We start from the raw sequence: 20,787 nt of genomic DNA, 5'->3' as shown, positions 1-20,787 counted from the left end.
TATGGCTGCTACTTTGACTGACAAGTATGCTGGCCAATGCTTAATTGTCAGCCGCTCCAGCCAATCACCTACAGCCAGATAACAGCTTCCTCCAACCACAGAATTTGCTTTGACTTCCTTTATGCTGAAAGTCCCATTAGCCACACCTCTTAGCTATTTTATCGGCTAATCAACGGCCGCGGATTCTCAGTTGCTAGGCAGCTCTATGTCACCGAAGCAAGTAACAGAGCTGCAAACCAATGGAAGGCGGTCACCAGGTAAAACGCGTGGGGCGGACTTAAGATCACGTGATTATTTTTACCGTCTCCTCCCTTCAATCTTTGGCAATCGCTGATTGGTCACGGTACATACACGCATGCGCGTTTGGGGTGAATGACGCAGCTCTTTGCCGTGCCGCAAGCTCCTCCCCCCCGCCGCAGTCAGTCAAACAGTGAGAGACACCGGGCGCCGAACGTTCACAGCCAGCGTGTACCGGAGTCAGGGGGCGGAGCAGCCAGCACAAGCGAGAAACCCGGGACTCGTCTCCATCCAGTTCGTGAGCGGCGGCGGGGCGCACGGCCCGGACACTGAGAATGGCTTCCGGATCAGAGTAAGTGAGGGGCGCCGGTAGGCCGCGGTTGTCAGCGCCGCGGAGGGGGAGGCCGGGGTCTGCTCTACTGACTCATTTGGGTGAGGGGGTTAGGTAAGTGATCGTTTTCCTCACTGTTGAGGGCTGGCCCCGGTGCGGCCTAGTTATCCTGGCCCTGTCTCTATCCGGCTCCCTGCATCCTGCTGTGTCATGCAGGCCCGAACCCCACGGGGCCCTGACTCACGGCCGCCTCCATCCGCCTGGGAGCGTCATCTAAAGGGAGAGAGACTGCTCAGTTCTGCTTTATAGGAGGAAAGTGATGCTGCCAGATCCGGGGGCCACGCTCCTCTATTATTACTACATAGAGCGGAGTGGTGGGGGAGGGGAGCGAAGCCTCTATGATCTTATGGTATACATATCTATCAGATGTCATTTCTTTCAGGTGTATTTAGACTGGTGGAGCTGCCATCTGATACCATGTTACACTGTATGCTGCCAGTCAATGCCAGGTTGTACCCTCTGACCCGCACTATTCCTTCAGAAAAGCTCAGTCCTCTCCTGTATCTGGCATCACAAAGTCCTTTATAACATGTGAGACGTGGATCAAGATTCCTGTGGCTGTCCGAGCATCCTGGGAGTTGTAGTCTTGCAACAACTTGGGGACCTCAGCTCTATGGCATACATTAAAGGGACCTTATGTCCCAAATATTGGTCCAGTGGGGGAGGGCGTCGATGTCTATTGTAGTGAATAAGTTTTACCCCCAGGGTCTGGACCCCATTGATCCCACTGTTATCTGCCTGAGTTATTGGTGAACCCTAATAAGAGATTGCAGACTGCTTGGTCTATAGAAAACCAAGTGTACCTACCGGCATGGACAGGTAATAAGATATGAATCTGCCTTCAGACACGATAATCATAAGCTATGTGGCCCCAGGGGCCCCTCGTCATATCGGGTCAGTCTTGTGTAGGGTTCTCTCACTATACCTCGTAGAGGGGGGATTATGTAAGGGGTTAATGCTTCAGATACTGCTCAGGTCTGATTTCCTGTGTAGTTGTGTCTCTTAGTTACACATACACCTTGGTGACCTGTGATATCTCTATTAGCAGGGGATGCATTACCCCATATACACAGTAGGGGGCACCTGAGAGCATGCAGGGCTGCAGTAACATGGGCAGAAGATGCTTAATCAGGACATTAAATGTTTTTAAAGGGGTTTTCACCAGTTTCTTGAAAATATGGCCAATAAATCTAAAAAATAAGTTGTAAAATCGGGCAAGTCCTGGAAAAACCAGTGCCCTTAGTGCCCACGTGATATATACTGGTCACTGCCAGCCTATATTGTAGATCAGAGTCAGCAACCTTCGGCACTCCAGCTGTTGTGAAACTACAATTCCCAGCATGCTGTGACAGCCAAAGGCTTTATTATTCCAGCCAATGGCTGTCAGGGCTTGCTAGGAATTGTAGTTTCACAACAGCTGGAGTGCCAGAGCGTGATTTCAGTTGTGTAACTTCCCCTTCATTCTATTTTCCCATTTTTTGTCGCAGGAAGTTCTGCATCACAGCAAATCACATTAAAATAACACATACATTGCAGATAAATCCCATTTATTTGAATCTATGAATAATAACATGTGGCATGTAAGTCCCATCCATGGAGGGCCAGTAGGTCCGCTGTTATCTAGCCCGGCCATAAAGGGATTCAGGGGCCTCTACAACTAGCCGATCAATGGGACCCCAGGAGATCAGCGTATCCACTGTTAACAAAGCCACTGATCATTTCCACTACACAAATTCACTACACAGACCCCAATTGCAGCGACATCTCCAAGTCCTTCACCTGTTTTCAGCAGCTCTGTACTGCATAACGGAGGGGGAAACCATTCATATGGTCTAATGGGGGTGACGGAAGAAGCAATTGAGTACTATCTGAATCCTTTTCTCAGCTCCTCTACCTGGATAAGACCTAGCTGCTAGCTCAATATTTAATAGGGACATGTCACCTGAGGCCCCGGCACAGGTCAGCTGCACCACGCGGTAATGGTGATGGCTAGCAGCACTTATGGAGTCATTGCGGTAGATGTATCAAAACTGGTGCAAAGGAAAAATGGCAACCATTCAGGTAGGTGCTTTAATATAAGGACTTATAAAATTGGTGATGCGGAATCTGATTGGCTGACATGGGTAGCTACTTCCCCATTGAGTGACTTAACGCCTATAGGATGATTGCAATGAGTCGCACAGTGAGACTCACAGCCCTTGTTAATGGAGATGCCACCGTCTGGGCAGAGGACGTGTCGTTTTATGGCCAACCTATATGATGTGAGCTGTAAGGGAGAAGAGTCCCTTCAGATAATGGCCTCATGATGTCACTAAGCATAGGATCACTGCTGCCTACACAGAATGGAGGCTACTCATTGTACAGAGATACGTGTGACCCCGGCATAGAGCCCGCTAGTTGTTGGTTCTACCTGCCACTTTGTTAAATGGTTTCCACATTTTATGTTACTGAAGCTTAATCATTGTATAACGGAAAGTGCTGCAACTTTTTAGTATGCTTATTTATTTTTTCTTCACCATTTTCAATGTGTCTGATTTTTGTCAGTGACTGGAAACATTCTCGTTCACATTTAGTAGCTGAATGTAGTAGATCAAAGTTGCAGATATATATTTCTATATTTAAATCAAGACAACACAACATCACAAGCGACTGTGACGCACAGATTTCTTATGTGGTCGGATATTTTTGTATTGGTTGCCATGTTGTTTCTTACAACCCCACCACCACTCCAAGGCTGACCCTGCACACCCGCATGCTATGCACATTTGTACAAATGCCATTGTACAGCGACTCCATGTCCACCTCATGTAGCTGTGGCCTCACATAAGACCGGACAGTCCGAGCTCCTTGTTGGCTCTTAGAGAGCAAGTTTCCACGTGTGGGCTAGTTTAGATTGGGGATCAGCCACACGAGTGTTTCCGTTTTGCAAACCACTGATCCAAGTGGCTTCTGTGCGTTGTAGGTTTTTTTTTTTTTGTTTTTTTTTGTGGACCTATACGCTAGAATGGGTGAGATGGACTGCAAATAAGGACAAGAATAGGACCTGTTGTAAAATTTGCGCAATGGACACACGGATCCGCAAAGAAAATGGGAAGTGTTCACAGCGTCATAGAAATGAGTGGTTCTGTATGTTATCCCCAGAAAAAAACTGGTAGCACACTGAAGAAAACAAGTCGTATGTGTGAGCCCTTAGACTGGGTACTCCTGCTGAGGACGCACCGCGGCGACATATAGAGCGGCGTGGTTTTCAAATTGACTGCACGTAGAAGCACTTTCATTGTTCACTTTTCAATATGAAAATGATTTTACCTACAGCCAATTTGACAAATGCCGGCACGGTTTACAGCGCCTCACGGGTGCACTGCGGTGCGTTTGCAATATGAGAACCCAACCTTTGTCTATGGAAATGTGAACTCAGGGGCGCGGCTCCTGGAGCAGACAGGTGTGTGCCAATAGTTTATAGTCCTGTATGTGACAGCTGCCATCTTATTTATTTCATATGTACATTGTCAAAATCTTCAGTGTGAACCTTTAACCCCTTCCTGACATTTGTCGTATGGAAAATCAGTGCTTCCCGCGTTTTGCCGTATCCACACGACAAACGCATGACACCGGCTCAGAAGCTGAGCCGGTGCCATCATCGCCAGATGTCAGCGGCGTATTACAGCTGACATCCGACTGTAATGGCGGGGACCCGCCATTAACCCCTTAAATGCAGCGGTCAAAGGCGATTGCTGCATTTAAGTTGTTTTCAGCTCATCACACCCCATCAATGGCCTACTGCTCTGCCATTACGGAAGCCGATTAGTCCCAGCTGGGAGGCGAAACCTAACAGTCTTGCTGTCAGTAAATGACTCACAGATCTAATACATTGCACTATATAGGTAGTGCAATGTGTTAGAAAATAAAAAAACAGACAGTTGAGCCTTCAAGTCCCCTGGTAGGACTTGTGTAAAGAAAAGTAAGAAAAACATATACGCTTCTAGTAATAAAATCAAACACAATCGTCCTGTTCACTTATCAAGTCCTTTATTATTGAAAAAAATAATAAATAAGTAAACCATACACATTTGGTATCGCCGCGGCCGGAGCTATAGAAATATTATGTTATTTATTCCACGCGGTGAACGGCGTAAACCCCCCCCCCCCCCATAAAAAACGATACCAGAATTTCTGTTTTCTAGTCACTCTGCCCTACAAATATTGGAATAAAAAGTGATCAAAAAGTCGCATGTATCCAAATATGGTACCAATATAAACTATAGCTCGCCTCGCAAAAAACAAGCCCTCATACAGCTCAGTCGACGGAAAAATTAAAAAGTTATGGTTCTCCCAACTTGGCGACAGAAAAAACACATTCTTTTTACAAAAGTAATTTTATTGTGCAAAAAGTTGTAAAACATAAAAAGTGCTATAAATTAGGTATCGTTGGAATCGCACTGATCCGCAGAATAAAGTTAACATGTAATTTATAACGCGTGGTGAACGCTGTATAAAAAAAACAATGCCAGAATTGCTATTTTTTCGTTACCTGGCCTGTCAAAAAATAGAATAAAAAGTGATCAAAATGTCGCATGTACCCCAAAATGGTACCAATAAAAACTACAGCTATCCCCACAAAAAAACAGTCCACATACCACTAAGTCTATGAAAAAATACAATTTGTTAAGGCTCCAATAAGCCAGGAAAGAAAAAAATGCGTTTCTGCAGATCAGAGGGCAACATTTTGTCTGCTTCAAGAGGCGAATTATCAAGGCACTAAAATTAAGGAACCAGGAAGGGGAGAGCCCAAGCATATCTGCTGGAAGCGAGGGCGTCTGTATTATACCAGGACAACACTTCCCAGCAAAATTCCCCAAACTGCAAAGGTGCGGAGTGTGGACCAAAAGGGGGATAAGTAAAGACGCCATATATCCGTGCGACATCGGCCTGTGCAGAAAGGATTGTGTCACAGCATAACACACATCTATGGATTATTTTATTGATTTTAATAACCCAATTATTATACCACCTGACTATGCCCCTGATGTACTCTGCCCAGCTTACATGTACCCCCACATTATAAATGGAAACGCCAGCAATACTCAAACAAAACTACTACCAAGCAAAATTCCTGCTCCAAAAGCTAAATGGTGCTCCCTCCCCTCTGAACCCTACAGTGTGCCCAAACAGTTTACTTCCACATATATGGCATCGCCATACCCGGGAGAACACTTAACAATCTTTGGGGTGTGTGTCTCCAGTGGCACAAGCTGGGCATGACATATTTGCCACTGAAATGGCATATCTAGGGAAGAATTTCAATTTTTACTTTGCACCATCCGCAGCACTATCCTGTATTGTGAAAATGCTCACTACACCTCTTAATAAATGCCTTGAGGGGTGTAGCTTCCAAAATGGGGTCACTTCTCAGGGGTTTCTTTTTGTTTCACATCAGAGCCTCTGCAGTTGTGAACCAATACTGTGTAAATCACCAAATTAGGCCTCAATTTTACATGGTACTCTTTCACTCCTGAGCCCTGTCAAATGTCCAGGCAAAACATTAGTGCCACATGTAGGGTGATTCTAAAACCGGGAAACACAAAATAAAAATTAGAGAGCTGTCTTATGGTGGCACAAGCTGGGCATCACATATTGGCATATCTATGGAACAAATACCATTTACACTCTGCAACATCGACTTCACACTAATTTCTACAAAACACCTTTGGGGTTAACATTTTCACTATACCCCAAGGTTATTACCTTGAGGGGTGTAGTTTCCAAAATGGGGTCACTTCTGGGAGGTTTCCACTGTTTTGCTCCCACAGGGTCTTTGCAAATGCGACATAGCGACCAAAAAACAATCCAGCAAATGCTGCACTCCAAATGGCGCTTCTTCCCTTCTGAGCCCTTCCGTGTGCCCAAACAGCAGTTTATGACCACATATGGGGTATTGCCGTACTCGGGAGAACTTGCTTTACAAATGTTGGGGTTCTCTTTTTTTTTTTTCCTTCATTTGTTGAGAAAATGAAAATTGTTGCGCTAAAACTTCGTCTTATTGAAGAAAAAGGATTGTTTTTATTTTCACTTCCCAATTCTAATAAATTCTATGAAACCTTTGTGGGGTCTTTATGCTGACTACACCCCTAGATGGGGTGTCGTTTCCTAAATGGAGTCACTTTTTTTGGGCGTTTCCACGGTCTTGTCCCCTTAGTGGATCTGCAAATGCGACATGGCCTCTGCAAACCATTCCTGCTAAATGTGATCTTCAAAAGCAAATGGCGCTCTTTCCCTTCTATGCCCTGCCGTGTGTCCAAAGAGCCGTTTATGACCACATGTGGGGGTATTGTTTTACTTGGGAGAAATTGCCTTACAAATTTTGCGGTTCTTTTTCCCTTTTAGTCCTTGTGGAAATTTAAAAAAAAAAAAATTAGATGAACCTACGTTTTCTTTGAAAAAATGTCGAAAATTAATTTTCACGGCCTACTTCCAATAATTTCTGCAAAAAAAACCTGTGTGGTCAAAATGCTCACTATACCCCTAGATAATTTCCTTGAGGGGTGCAGTTTCCAAAATGGGGTCCCTTTTGGTTGATTTCCACTGTTTTGGCACTGCAAGAGCCCTTCAAACCTGACATGGTTCCTAAAATATAGTTTAAAAAAAAGAAGGCCCCAAAATCCACTAGGTGCTCCTTTGCTTCTGAGGCCGGTGCTTCAGTCCGTTATTACGCTAGGGCCACATGTGGGATATTTCCTAAAACTGCAGAACGTGGTCAATAAATATTGAGTTGCATTTCTCTGGTAAAAGTTTCTGTGTTACAAAAAAAATAGATTAAAAATGAATTTCTGGCCAAAAAAATAAAATTTGTAAATTTCACCTCTACTTTGCTTTAATTCCTGTGAAACGTCTAAAGGGTTAAGAAACTTTTTCAGTGTTACCTTGGTGCCCATTGCCACTTATTGCCCCTTTTGGTGTCCTGTTCAGTACCCCTTCGATACCCATTTGCCATTTATTACCCATTTATTGTACTTCTGTGACAGAGGGTGCTAAAGGAGCAGTAAATGGCAAATATGCATCAAGGGGGCACTGAACATAAGGACACTAAAAGTGGAAATAAGTGGAAAATGGGCACCAAGGTGGCACTGAACGACTGGCAGAGAAACTTTCTGAATGCTGTTTTGAATACTTTGAGGGGTGACGGTTTTAAAATGGGGTGACTTATTGGGGGTTTCTAATATATAAGGCTTAAAGCCACTACACAAATGAACTGGCCCCTGCAAAAATAGCCCTTTGAAGTTTTTCTTGAAAATGTGAGCAATTGCTGCTAAAGTTTTTAGCCTTATAGCGTCCTAGAAAAAAGTGTTCAAAAAACAATGCCAATCTAAAGTAGACATATTGGGGATGTTAAATAGCAAACATTTTGTGTGGTATAACTGCCTACCTTACAAGCAGATACATTTAAATTTAGAAAAATGCAAATTTTTGCAATTTTTCGCTAAATTTTGGTGTTCACAATTAAATACTGAATGTATCGCACAAATTTTGCCAGTAACATAAAGTCCAATGTGTCACGAGAAAACAATCTCAGAATCGCTTGGATAGGTGAAAGCATTCCGAAGTTATCATTCAGTTTTAAACCTGCCTGAAGAAGGGGCCTTTGTGCTGTGAAAGCTTGCCTTTATAATTTTTATGGTTAGCCAATAAAGGTATCATACCTACTATACTTTTTGACGCAAAAGTATTTAACATTGCATGCCACATAAAGTGAAACCGCCTCATTTTTTTAAATCTGATAAGTCAGGAAGGTCAAAAGTGGCCAGGGGTTAATCCTTGAGGTTAAGTCTCTCAGTTGCTGATGTCTTGATGTATTTTGTGCTGCTGCACTGACCAGTATTGTGGGCTCAGGTTATGCTGCCTGGTGGAGTGGTCACTGTTTGTCATATTACGTGTTCCCCGACCATGTCATAGCAGCATCTGCTCAGCCTTCACTTTCATTTCTACCAGTGAGTTATAGAGAATCCCCCCCCCTTCTCCTCCAGTGTTAGCGAGGAGCGTTCTCAGCCCCAAAGCCAAGGAAGTCTACAGACAAAGCAAAGGTCAACCCGTGCCCCCTGAACTTGCTGACTACTTACTTTATTGAAGTGGCTTTATTCTCTGCTGTGCATTCCCTGGTAAGAGTGGAGTAACCGGTATGCATCTAACTAGGACACCACTCAGTCCCTAAACATGAAAATTGTCCTCCTTCTCTCTGCAGTACTGCAGCTCGGCCGCTATTCTGTGACCGGAGCCATCTGCTTCCGGCATGGACGTCCAGTGCACGGAGGCACTGGACCAGCTGATTGGTGCAGGGGTCGGGTGTGAGACCCCCACAGATCATATACTCATGACTTATCTGGGGGATGGGCTGAGAGAGTTAGCCTCCTTTCTCTAAAACCACTCAGATGTGGCTATTGACCACATCTGAGGGGTTAAACGGGCTATCATGACCGGAGACCACTGCTATCGGTCTCCGATTGTTGCCCTGAAGCCCGAGGCTGTTAGCAACAGGGCTTCGGGAGCATAGGGCCAGATTCGGCAGAAATGTCTTTTGAAGTGCTCCTGTGAAGAGGCGGTGCTTCAGAACTACCCTGAGCTGCCGCCACAAAAACACTATGGCAGGCGTTAAGGGGTTAATAAATACAGTGCCTATATGGTACCACTCAGCCACGTCCACTTCTTTCAAAATGTTGTTGTTAACCTGGATGTAAAATATAATGGGAAATATCGGCGTATAGCCATCCACTGTAAATTTACATGTCAGGCAATGTACAGTTACAATAATATCCAATAGAGGAGAACTCCCACTGATCCTAGATAGAAAACGTCACTTGTCACATTAGAAATCTTACTATGATCAGTTGGGGAAACAACCTTGTCGCCGTCGTCCCATGTCAGTTCTGCAGGCTTATGCCCCTTTTTCTGGATTGGATATATTCTTGTTCCCAACACACACATAATAGAAACCAGAATCTTACTCCATATTCTGTAGAGGTAACTTTAGTGCAATGGCTGCAGATGAAGTCTTATAACATTGTATCGGAGGAGCAATATATTTATATTATTTCAAGAAGGGATTTAATCACCTGCCCCGCACTCCCGTCACTTTCCCTCCACCCGAGCAGCTGTTGAGAGTATATTCGTGTTACTTGAATCCTGAGCTGCTAATATCGATACTATTTCGATGCCGCGCACCCTCAAACTGTTCAGCTTAGTATTGTTACACATGAATGTAGTCAGAGCGGGGCTGCAGCTGTATAATACAGCCATTGCCCCGCTCCTGACAAGTGTGCATGCACGGTCAGCATGAGGTGATCTAGCCGGCACTGAAGACCGAACACGCAATACAAAACACCGCTATGTTCTGTCTTCAGAGACGGCCGCATCACATCATGCTCACCTTGCACGCACACTTGTTGTTCGGAGTGGGGCAATGACTGTATTACACAGCCGCAGCCCCGCTCTAACGGCCGAGAGCTGAGAAACTGATCTCTGCCACTATTCCCTTGAATGCTGTGATCAAAGCTGACTGCAGCATTCAATGGGAAAATAAGAGGGGGTGCCCCTTGGATGGCGTCACGGGGGATACCTGTGACGCGATCGAGGGATGTACCATATAGGGAGAGACCGCCCACGGTCCATTGAAGGACCCCAGGGCTGTCTGATCATATTTCCTATTGTCAGGGCATACTAGGTATGTCCTACACTGCCATTGTACTATCAGTACACAGGCTAATGTACTGGCATATGGATATTTGCCAGTACATTACGGTCAGTTGTGGTGACCCTAAACTATAATACTTTTGACTTGCCTAATTGACAGGTCGAAATAAATTGTTGTCTGACAGCCCCATAAACTCTATCTTGATAGCATAGCCGTGTACAACTGCTCTATAAATCTGATTTAGGGGTTTTATGGGTATTTCCATCTTATAAAGTGATGGTATTATCGCTGTAAAGGGGCTGAAGCGTTTAATCAGTACTGCAGCCTGTTCAGTGACTATTTCAGAGGTCAGACCTCTGGGACCGAGCGTAAAGTGATGGTATAACCTAGCGATATTCCATCACATTGTGAGATAAAAATACTCCTTTAATATAATGCCACCAGAAATATTATGGATATGCAGTTGTGTAAAAATATTATCAGAATCGGGCTGTGGGGATGTTCCAGATTCCTGTACTTCCCTGATGGATCCTGCAGGATCGTTCCTATATTATATCGTGAGGCTCCATATGAGAGCATCACATTCTACGTGTGTATAATCTTACAGAAGTGACGTTCATTTGTAATCTCCCTGTTTTCTCCCCTACAGATCTAAAGGCGATGACTTATCCACTGCAATTCTTAAGCAGAAGAGCCGACCAAATAGGTTGATTGTAGATGAAGCGATCAATGAAGACAATAGCGTGGTCTCCCTGTCCCAGGTGTGTGAATGATCTCCTATGGTTTGTGTTGTGTAACAGTATGAGATGTATATCCCTCTTATTAATGACCATAGAGCCATAATGGATAAAAATCAAGATGTCCAGTGCCAGAAGCCCTCTATGGACCAGTTGTCAAAAACGGTCTGTTTTGCACCCCTAGTACAAAGTGAAGGTGTCACGAGCTACAGGACAGGCGCTGGAGTTCTTAATATAATGTACAGCGCCATAGAAAATGTTGCCGCTTTTGTGAATAAATTAATCCTCTTTTAATCTGTATTTATCCATGAAACGGAGTATCTTAGGGAGTTGCCGTACATGCAGTTATATGTGGGTTATTGATTTTTACAGGGTAAAATGGACGAGCTTCAGCTGTTCCGAGGAGACACTGTGCTTCTGAAGGGAAAGAAGAGGAGAGAAGCGGTGTGCATTGTCCTGTCTGATGACACCTGCTCAGACGAGAAGATCCGTATGAACAGGGTCGTACGTAATAACCTGCGGGTGCGGCTTGGAGATGTAATAAGGTGAGTGCTGTGAGCTAGGACTTCCCTGTCTGCAGATGCATTCTTCACTTTTAACCCTTGCCCTGCATAGGATGTCAGATCTCTGCCGGGACACTGGTTTGGACTCTTCATAGGCAGAACCGATAAAAACACAGGGACATATACAAAAACACCGAAAAAGGCCATACTTACAAATGGACACAGCCAGGCCAGAAATGCTGATGAAAGGGCGAGCAGGTGCTTTAAATAATAATAGCCACTCCCACTAGTCTTGAGGGGAGTGGTGTGTGGTGCATGGGATGTGTAGTAAGAAATAATAAATGAATAGTGTGTGTGCAAGTGTAATACTATAAGTGAAATATAGGGGGCAGTAATAAATGAAGTGCCTCAATGGAAATAAATGGATAATGGGGTGCAAGTGAGTGAAACATGGAGGGATAGTGTGTACGTCATGAGGCACAACGTGTATAGCCAGGTAGAAGCCTATTTGTGACGCCTTGATAATTCATAGAGCGGGCTACCCTGCTTGCTATGCCAAACAACAACACACCATGCTCTCCCAGCATCAAAGACCCGGCTGTGTCCAAGAGAAGCGAATATACATAATAATGAAAAATACCTGGGGTATTGGTAATCCTTTTGGCCAAAAGGACGCAAGCTCGCAATCCACGACAAGGATCCCCAGACTTGCGAGTCCCTAACTCCTAAACTGGAACAGAACGTTCCTTCATAGGCAGCAGCAATCTAAATAGCGATCTGAATTTAGAGAGTTTTTATTGTGCTGTCTGACTACAGAGTATTCCAGCACCCTGTGGACAGTGAATTACATGCACGAACCCCTCTCCTTTGACGGTTATCACCAGTCATTTATATGGTGTCAGAACCTCACATAAAATACACCAGGGTCCACTGCTGTCCTACGATGTAAGTAAAACCAATAACATCTGATTACTGTCCAGTGACTGGTATAAAGACAGCACTTCCGAGACTACAAATCATCGGAGCTCCGCACAGTCGCTCTACAAGCATGATATAAAGGCCACATGGCGCGTCTTTTATTATCTGGTGCAAAAATGTAACCTGATGACTCGCTACTTGCTGTATTCAGTATTTTTTTGTTGAATCCATCTCCTTTTTGCACAGCATTCAGCCATGTCCAGATGTGAAGTATGGAAAACGAATCCATGTCTTACCTCTAGATGACACCGTGGAGGGAATCACTGGCAATTTGTTTGAAGTGTATCTCAAGCCTTACTTCCTGGAAGCTTACAGGCCCATCCGAAAAGGTAATGACAATCTGTACAGGCCCAGATTTAAGGTTTTGATAGTGGTTTTCATTTAGTGTCGTTTCATACATGTTTGTTTCCTGGCGTTTTTGAAGTCCTATAGACAAGCTTATACAGGAAAAACACCGTAACCTTGAGCGTGCTGTGTTCTGAAGAAGAGGGGGGGGAAAAAAAGCCACAGACCCCCAAAACGCCACAAATGGCTCTGTATGTAGACGTTCTCATATGTTCTTGTAGGCTTTAAAGCATCACTTGCTGCATCTGATAATTATGATGTGGATTTGTGTGTGGGAGCCGTGGTTCTCTTCAATCTGATCTCATTTTTGTAAGCGTTTGCAGAGAGTCTTAGATGTAGAGGAAATGTCTTGTCTTTACACTTGCAATTTGCCTTAGATATCGATTTCTGGTAATGTTTGCTTTGATGTATGTTGTAGGATGCCGTGTATATACTGTGCACAGTGTTTATAATATCAAATAGAATTTTAGGAGTAATTCCCTCTAATGAACAGGGTCTTTTCAAACCGCTTATGCTAATCTAATGGTATACCTGATATATATCAACTTTGTCATTTACTCACTGTTAAAATGTAGTTGTATTATACATGCAAATTCTGTGGTTACTGCCACGAGGTGTCTCCCTGTAATATGCTGCCCATCCCCTGTTGCCCATAGAAGTTTATAGAGAGGGTAGCCGAGAGAGAGACAAACTCTGCCCATAGAAGCCTGTGGAGGGCAAAGCAAGAGGCAGGAGCAGAAAAAAACCAGACTGCCCATCGAAATCTATAGATATATATTCGGACTATATAGAGATAGGAGAGCAAGATTCTGCTCTTCTGTGTGCAGTGTATAGAAGACATAATAGAAATTAGGCTCCGCCCACAGCTTAGATAGAATTCTAAATAGATCCTGCAGAGGGGAAAACTGCTAAATAATGCAGAATACAAGTCATATAATCGTAAATAGTGTTATTCCTCATGTACTCACATATGACAGGTTATTCTAAAAAGTCACCTGAGAGGTTGGGTTCGTTTTAAAGGAACACTAAACGTTAAAAATGCACACATACTCAAACACCAGCAATTCATCCCCTAATCACCTCGTTTCGTTTGATCTTTTTCTGTCTCGTATTACAATTAAAATTGTGGGAAATAAAGAATTCTTCTATATGGGTAGGTTCCCGTGGGCCAGGTACGCTGTGGAACAATCCACAGCGTTTACAGTAGCAGCAAAGTGGATACGATTTTATGATGGGTAACATCTCACGTGCTCTGGAATATTTTTTTTAGGGTTATCTTCCCTGTTTAGTAGGATATACAAAGTGTTAAGTTGTAGAGAGTTGTACATTTTCGATTTGTAATTCCAGCTGTTTATTATTTCTAGATTTGACAATTGAATGATCAGGCAGTGACTTGACTGGTTTCATCCTACAGGTGACATTTTCCTAGTGCGTGGAGGCATGCGTGCAGTAGAGTTCAAGGTGGTGGAGACTGACCCCAGCCCATATTGTATTGTGGCCCCCGATACTGTAATCCACTGTGAAGGAGAGCCTATTAAACGAGAGGTAGGAGTTTGTGTCTGTTATTACTGTCAATAATCGTCATATAGCCTTGACATTTAAAGGCTACGTACACATTTGCAGGGTATTTATTCACTTTAATAAAAAGGTGTATCAGAGTGTTTGGTGTAACTTTTTATAAATAGTTTTTATTAAAAATGAGTTTCACTTTTTGAGATGCTGCAGCTCTGTATTCTCTATACAGAGCTGCTGTATCTGGCGCTAAAGCCTACTCCCATCAGGTCCGCGGGACTGACTGGTTCAGCGACAGCGGGTCAGACACTCAGGATCCACCTGGTATCTCTCGCATCTAAGTTATGAACATAGATGTGATTACAGATGGATGACTCGCTGACACTGACCCCATCAGGTACACGGGACTGACTGATTCAGGTTATATTGAACGATCCAGCTGTTGTGTACAGAATACAAAGCTGCTGTATCTCAAAGTTAAAATAATTTTTAATAGATTTATAAAGTTACACCGAACACACTGACTGACCTGCCCTGCAAAGGTTTACATAGCCTTTAATCATTACATGTTTTACTACCCTTGTATTTAACCCTTGAGACATGTCTCCTGTCATATTATTTTTATTTTTTTTGTCATAATTCACCCGAGATGTTTTGTTTTCCCAGGATGAGGAGGAGTCTCTGAATGAAGTGGGTTACGATGACATCGGGGGCTGCAGGAAGCAGTTGGCTCAGATCAAGGAGATGGTGGAGCTTCCGTTAAGACACCCGGCACTTTTCAAGGCTATTGGTGTGAAGGTAATTTCTGAGCTGGGATGTGTGCCGGTGCTCTGTGTTTTACAGGGTCTTTGATGACGTTATGTGACATCTTTTTTGTAATGCAGCCACCTCGTGGTATCTTGCTGTACGGACCGCCAGGAACTGGAAAAACCCTCATTGCTCGAGCTGTTGCTAATGAAACTGGTGCATTCTTCTTCCTCATTAATGGTGAGAACTTCTGTTTCATTTACACAGGCAGCATCAATTCATATTTAACACAAAGTGTATGGAAAGCATAAACCAGCTACAAAAGCACAATTAATAGAGCCGCATCCTGACTGGTTATGTAAACTCGTCATTGGATTGGAATTGGGTTTAATATCTATTGGATTACCAGAAAATAGCTGCTATAATATGGATAATCATTGTTCTATTCAATGCAGTTGGCTGGTTAATAACTTTTCTTTCCTTTACTCAGGTCCTGAAATTATGAGTAAATTGGCTGGTGAGTCAGAGAGCAACTTGCGCAAAGCCTTTGAAGAAGCTGAGAAGAATGCCCCCGCCATCATCTTCATTGATGAACTTGATGCCATTGCCCCTAAGAGAGAGAAGGTATGTGAAGTGTCATGGTTGGTGGCCCTTTTTAGCTTGTTCCCAGGTCTTGTGCAGTAGTTATCACTTCTATTCCTCCTGTCCACAGACACATGGAGAAGTTGAGCGCAGAATTGTGTCGCAGCTGCTAACGCTTATGGACGGCTTGAAACAGAGAGCACATGTCATTGTCATGGCGGCCACCAACCGACCCAACAGCATAGATCCAGCACTGAGACGCTTTGGTAAGCCGCGTGTCAGAATGGCTGCTGGTTGTGAGGGGATGTCAAGATTCTGTTTAATCCAGTAGTTTTCTAATCCCGCTCATCGCTTATCATCGTTTCTCTAATTCATGATTCTTTTCCAGGCCGCTTTGACAGAGAAGTCGACATCGGAATCCCTGATGCTACCGGCAGACTGGAAATTCTACAGATTCACACTAAGAACATGAAATTGGCAGAGGATGTTGATCTAGAACAGGTAAGAAATATTCCTTGAAATGAAAGTGACGTCTAAGGCTGTATTCGCACTTAGTTTTTGCGGCTGTTTTTCAAGCTGCCAGCAGCAGGGTTCTTCGTATGTAAAGCTGTCATACCCTCGGTTTGAAGCTCACTTCTGTTTCACATCAATAACTGAATTGAGTGAGATGCAAGGTTAAAAAGGGATTCCCATTTCAGGTATTTCTGGCATATCCTCAGGATAGGCCATAAATGTCTGATAGATGCGAGTCCCAGATCTGCGTGTCGGCCACATCCAGGTGGATACTGTGGAGAGGTGTCCTGGCTCATGGAAACGGCATAGCTCGATGTGCTACGCTCTTTACGTAACTCCCGTAGAAGTGAATGGGACAGAAACCGAGTAGCACAACAAGCTATGCTGTTTCCTTAAGCCTGGTCATGTCTTCACGCGGTCGCCGCCGCCTCACTAGGCTGGGTCGGGGGACCATGAACTCGAGTTATGTGCCCACGCCAGAGCTGGGATCTTCATCTTTCAGACATTTATGGCATATCCTGGGCAAATGCCATAAATGCCTGAGATGGGAATAAATCATTCTTTCTTATCTCATTTATACTGCAGTGTCAGTAAATGACAGCGAATGTTCCATGTGTTCTTTTGGAATGAGCTGTATGAAGAGGCACATCTACCAGTCGGTTTTATATCCAGTTCTCCTTGTAATCTGTGTCTTTTGCTCTGATCATGTAGGTTGCCAATGAGACTCATGGTCATGTTGGTGCTGATTTAGCTGCGCTGTGTTCAGAGGCCGCTCTCCAAGCTATCCGTAAGAAGATGGACCTCATCGACTTGGAGGATGAAACTATAGATGCCGAAGTCATGAATTCATTGGCTGTCACTATGGACGACTTCAGGGTATGTGGGAAAGTTGACATTTGATCTGTCTTCTGTTGTGTATTGGTTTTTGCTGGGGGTATAAATGTAACCTCATTTCTTTCATCTCTGGTAGTGGGCGCTTAGTCAGAGCAATCCATCAGCGTTGCGTGAGACTGTGGTTGAAGTTCCGCAGGTTACCTGGGAAGATATTGGTGGTTTGGAAGATGTCAAAAGGGAGCTGCAGGAGCTGGTACAGGTAAGTAATCTTGGTCTGAAAATTGTCCGTGTCAAGAAAATTCCCCAGTCAGTGTTCATGGATTAGTAATTCCGGGCTGTGATTTTTAAGAGAACCTAGATCGTTTTGAGCTCTGTATACAAATGACCCAAATTTATTACCTATTAGGTACAGGTTATATGTTCTTATGCAAAATCTGGGTTCGGATTTCAAAGTTCGAAAGTTGAAGCCTAAGAGATTTATAATGTGGTTTACCAACCAAAACTACATGCGATAAAGAACACACAGGTTTTTTGTTCTCTTCCTGCATCTCATGTGTGGGATGTTCATTGCCCCAATGAATCTTTGTACGTCGAGAAATCAGATGATATGGCCCTGCTGGTGGTATATCCTTGTTTAGGTAGGTTAGATAACGTGGGCTTTGGGGGTTACACGAAGTCTGCCCTCCTAATCAGCTAATTCAGTACGGGATTGGGTAGAAGCAGAAAAGGCGGTATTACAGCTGATCTGTCTCCGCACTTGTGTTCTAAAGTCCTATTCCTCTAACACCTGGTTCCCTGTCATTTCAGTATCCTGTGGAACATCCAGACAAGTTCTTGAAGTTCGGTATGACCCCATCCAAAGGTGTGCTGTTTTACGGGCCACCTGGATGTGGTAAGACCTTGTTAGCCAAGGCCATTGCCAATGAATGCCAGGCCAACTTCATCTCTATCAAAGGCCCTGAGCTGCTCACTATGTGGTTTGGAGAGTCTGAAGCCAACGTGCGAGAGATCTTTGATAAGGTAAGAGCTGGTGACTGGCTATTTGATATCATTCCGTAGATGTTTTTTGGTACACTCTTGAGATTTCGGTTTGTTTCTTGCGCTGCAGGCTCGACAGGCCGCTCCCTGTGTCCTCTTCTTTGATGAATTAGACTCCATTGCCAAGGCCCGTGGAGGTAACATTGGTGATGGTGGTGGAGCTGCTGACCGAGTCATCAACCAAATCCTGACTGAGATGGATGGAATGTCCACCAAGAAGAATGTCTTCATCATTGGGGCAACCAACAGACCTGACATCATTGACCCAGCCATTCTGCGTCCTGGACGTCTGGACCAGCTCATCTACATCCCACTGCCAGATGAGAAGTCTCGTATTGCTATCCTTAAGGCCAACCTGAGGAAATCTCCAGTGGCCAAGGCAAATATCTGTCCATATACATCCAATTTTGGATTGTTTTGTAATTTAGTGATCTAGAGATCTTATATTTGATTTATGTTTTCCCTCATCCTCTCCCTTCTGTATTATAGGATGTGGATCTTGATTTCCTGGCTAAGATGACCAATGGTTTTTCTGGTGCTGACCTGACTGAGATCTGTCAGCGAGCCTGTAAGCTGGCCATCCGTGAATGCATTGAGAATGAAATCCGAAGAGAGCGGGAAAGACAGACAAACCCTTCAGCCATGGTATGAAATGGAGTCTAGGAGGATCAGCTACGTTTTTTTTTTTCTATTTTTTTTTTTTTTAATTTATTTATTTTGGTTTTTTTGCTGTTTTTATTTTGTTTTAATTCTTGCTCTGTCTGATCCTCCTTTTTTTTTTTTTTTTTTTTATGCTCTCATCTGCAGGAAGTGGAAGAAGACGACCCTGTACCTGAAATCCGCAGGGATCACTTTGAGGAAGCCATGCGTTTTGCTCGCCGTTCTGTCAGCGACAATGACATCAGAAAATATGAAATGTTCGCACAGACTTTGCAGCAAAGTCGTGGCTTTGGCAGCTTCAGGTAATGTCAGCCGCTTTTCATTATTGATGACTCCTGCTATGGGATGAACGAACCTCTCCACTTCCATATGTTGCAGAGGGTAAAGCTCCAGCGTCTTGCTACGTGTAATTCATGGGAGTCTTCGTATAAAGAAAACGCTCAGACCAGACCAGCTCCGCTCTTGAAAATTGTTTTTATAGATTCAAATCTGGGGTTCCACTTTCTTGCCGAATTGTGGTCAAAATACTGACAGACCCTCATAGTTAGGCCTTACTCAGACGAACATGGAATACGTCCATGTGATAGCCGTTGAAACAACGGCCGTCACACAGACCTATATAATTCAATGTGGCCATTCACACGGCCTTCGTTTCAACGGACCATGTGAAAGGTCCGTGAGAACTCTAGTCTATGGGTGATCTAGCGTCCCGCAGAGCACAGATGCAACTCTTGTGTGAATCTTGCCTTAAGCTGAGATCCCATAATTCCCTTTTCTCTCTGCTATATAACATTAATGTTGAAAGCTTATAGACCACTGTAGAGAACTGTAAAATCTCAATCTCCCGTAATGCACCACATAATGCATGTGAGGTCCTGCAGCGTCTTTCTGAATGCAGCTCTAGATGTGTCTGGAGTATTAGACCTGATCTGACTCCAGGTCAGGGCTAGTAAAATGACACTTAACCTTTGTAAAGTATGTTTAGGCAATTCCCACATGTGTAGGTTGAATAAACTCCAATGCGGTGTGTTTTCTGTGCGTTCCTGATCTATACTGTAGAATAACCGTGATCTCTTCCCGCTTAGATTTCCTTCCGGAGGCCAAGGAGGAGCCGGACCAAGTCAAGGAGCAGGAGGCGGAGCCGGTGGCAGCCACTTTACTGAAGAAGAAGACGACCTCTACGGCTAGATGAGCCTCTGACGCGTCCTTAATTGTACAGCATTGAAATTCCTACGTTAATGGACACTCTGCTTTTCATTCCTCAGTCAGAACAGCGTAGCTGCACACCCCACTCCTGTTTTTTTTTGTTTTGTTACCTGGGTGTGAGAAGACGGGCGCCAGGTCTCTCAGGATACAGACCTACTTTCTTTTTTCTCTCCACCTCCCTGTAGAGTGCTGGCGGGGGGCTCGCGTGGTGTTCCTGTGACACTCGCAGCACCTGGAACAGACTTGTGTTTTGTTGCTTGATATTCCGAGCCTTCATCTGGTCAAGATCTACCGCCATCTAGACCTTGGACTAACTGAGCCTGTTAACCATTTATTGGCCATTATGGTTAGGATGCAGGTGCTGACCTCTGGCTTTTAAAGGGTTAAAAAGGAGGTTCAAGCAACAAATGCATGCTTCGGTATTGATTTAACACTATTACGAGTGTCCAGACGGCTGCAGAAAAGAACTTGCAGTGTTTTTTTTTTTTTATGTTGGTATTGGGCATAATGTTATTGGATTATAAAAAAACAAAAAACGCAGGTTGACGTCTAACGTGAGAATAAACTGACTGATCACGGATATTCCTGTCTTGTCTTTATTTTGTTGTAGCTTTAAGAAGTCCGGTTCAGCTCTAAAAGTAGCACAATTAAAGTAGCACAATTACGCTACCTCTCTGCGCGCGCGCCTCTGTCTCTGCGCGCGAGAGCTGAGAGAGGGAGGAAATGAGCCTCTAGGTGATGAATTTACTGTGGATCCATGATTTTCACTGTTCACTTTTCACTATAGCTGCATTACTCCAGTGTTGAAGTTACATCGGGTAT

At 44.1% G+C, this 20,787-nt stretch overlaps 1 protein-coding gene across 1 annotated transcript; it reads left to right on the top strand.

Annotated features, from left to right (window-relative positions):
• The first annotated feature begins 364 nt into the window (after positions 1 to 364).
• Positions 365 to 20,545, top strand: VCP (valosin containing protein). The gene is made up of 17 exons (XM_075839863.1): positions 365 to 589; positions 10,960 to 11,071; positions 11,420 to 11,592; positions 12,715 to 12,857; positions 14,288 to 14,418; positions 15,052 to 15,183; positions 15,270 to 15,372; positions 15,623 to 15,756; positions 15,845 to 15,980; positions 16,103 to 16,215; positions 16,939 to 17,103; positions 17,198 to 17,320; positions 17,869 to 18,081; positions 18,170 to 18,478; positions 18,589 to 18,744; positions 18,907 to 19,061; positions 19,845 to 20,545. The coding sequence occupies exons 1-17, from the start codon at positions 573 to 575 to the stop codon at positions 19,945 to 19,947; spliced, it is 2,418 nt and encodes an 805-aa protein (XP_075695978.1). The 5' UTR covers positions 365 to 572; the 3' UTR covers positions 19,948 to 20,545.
• Positions 20,546 to 20,787: the final 242 nt, after the last annotated feature.

This window comes from Rhinoderma darwinii, chromosome 1 (genome assembly GCF_050947455.1).
Source record: "Rhinoderma darwinii isolate aRhiDar2 chromosome 1, aRhiDar2.hap1, whole genome shotgun sequence".
In the NCBI taxonomy this organism is placed as follows: Eukaryota; Metazoa; Chordata; class Amphibia; order Anura; family Rhinodermatidae; genus Rhinoderma; species Rhinoderma darwinii.
The sequence above is the reverse complement of the archived record's forward strand: the minus strand, read 5'-3'. Positions and strand labels throughout refer to the sequence as shown.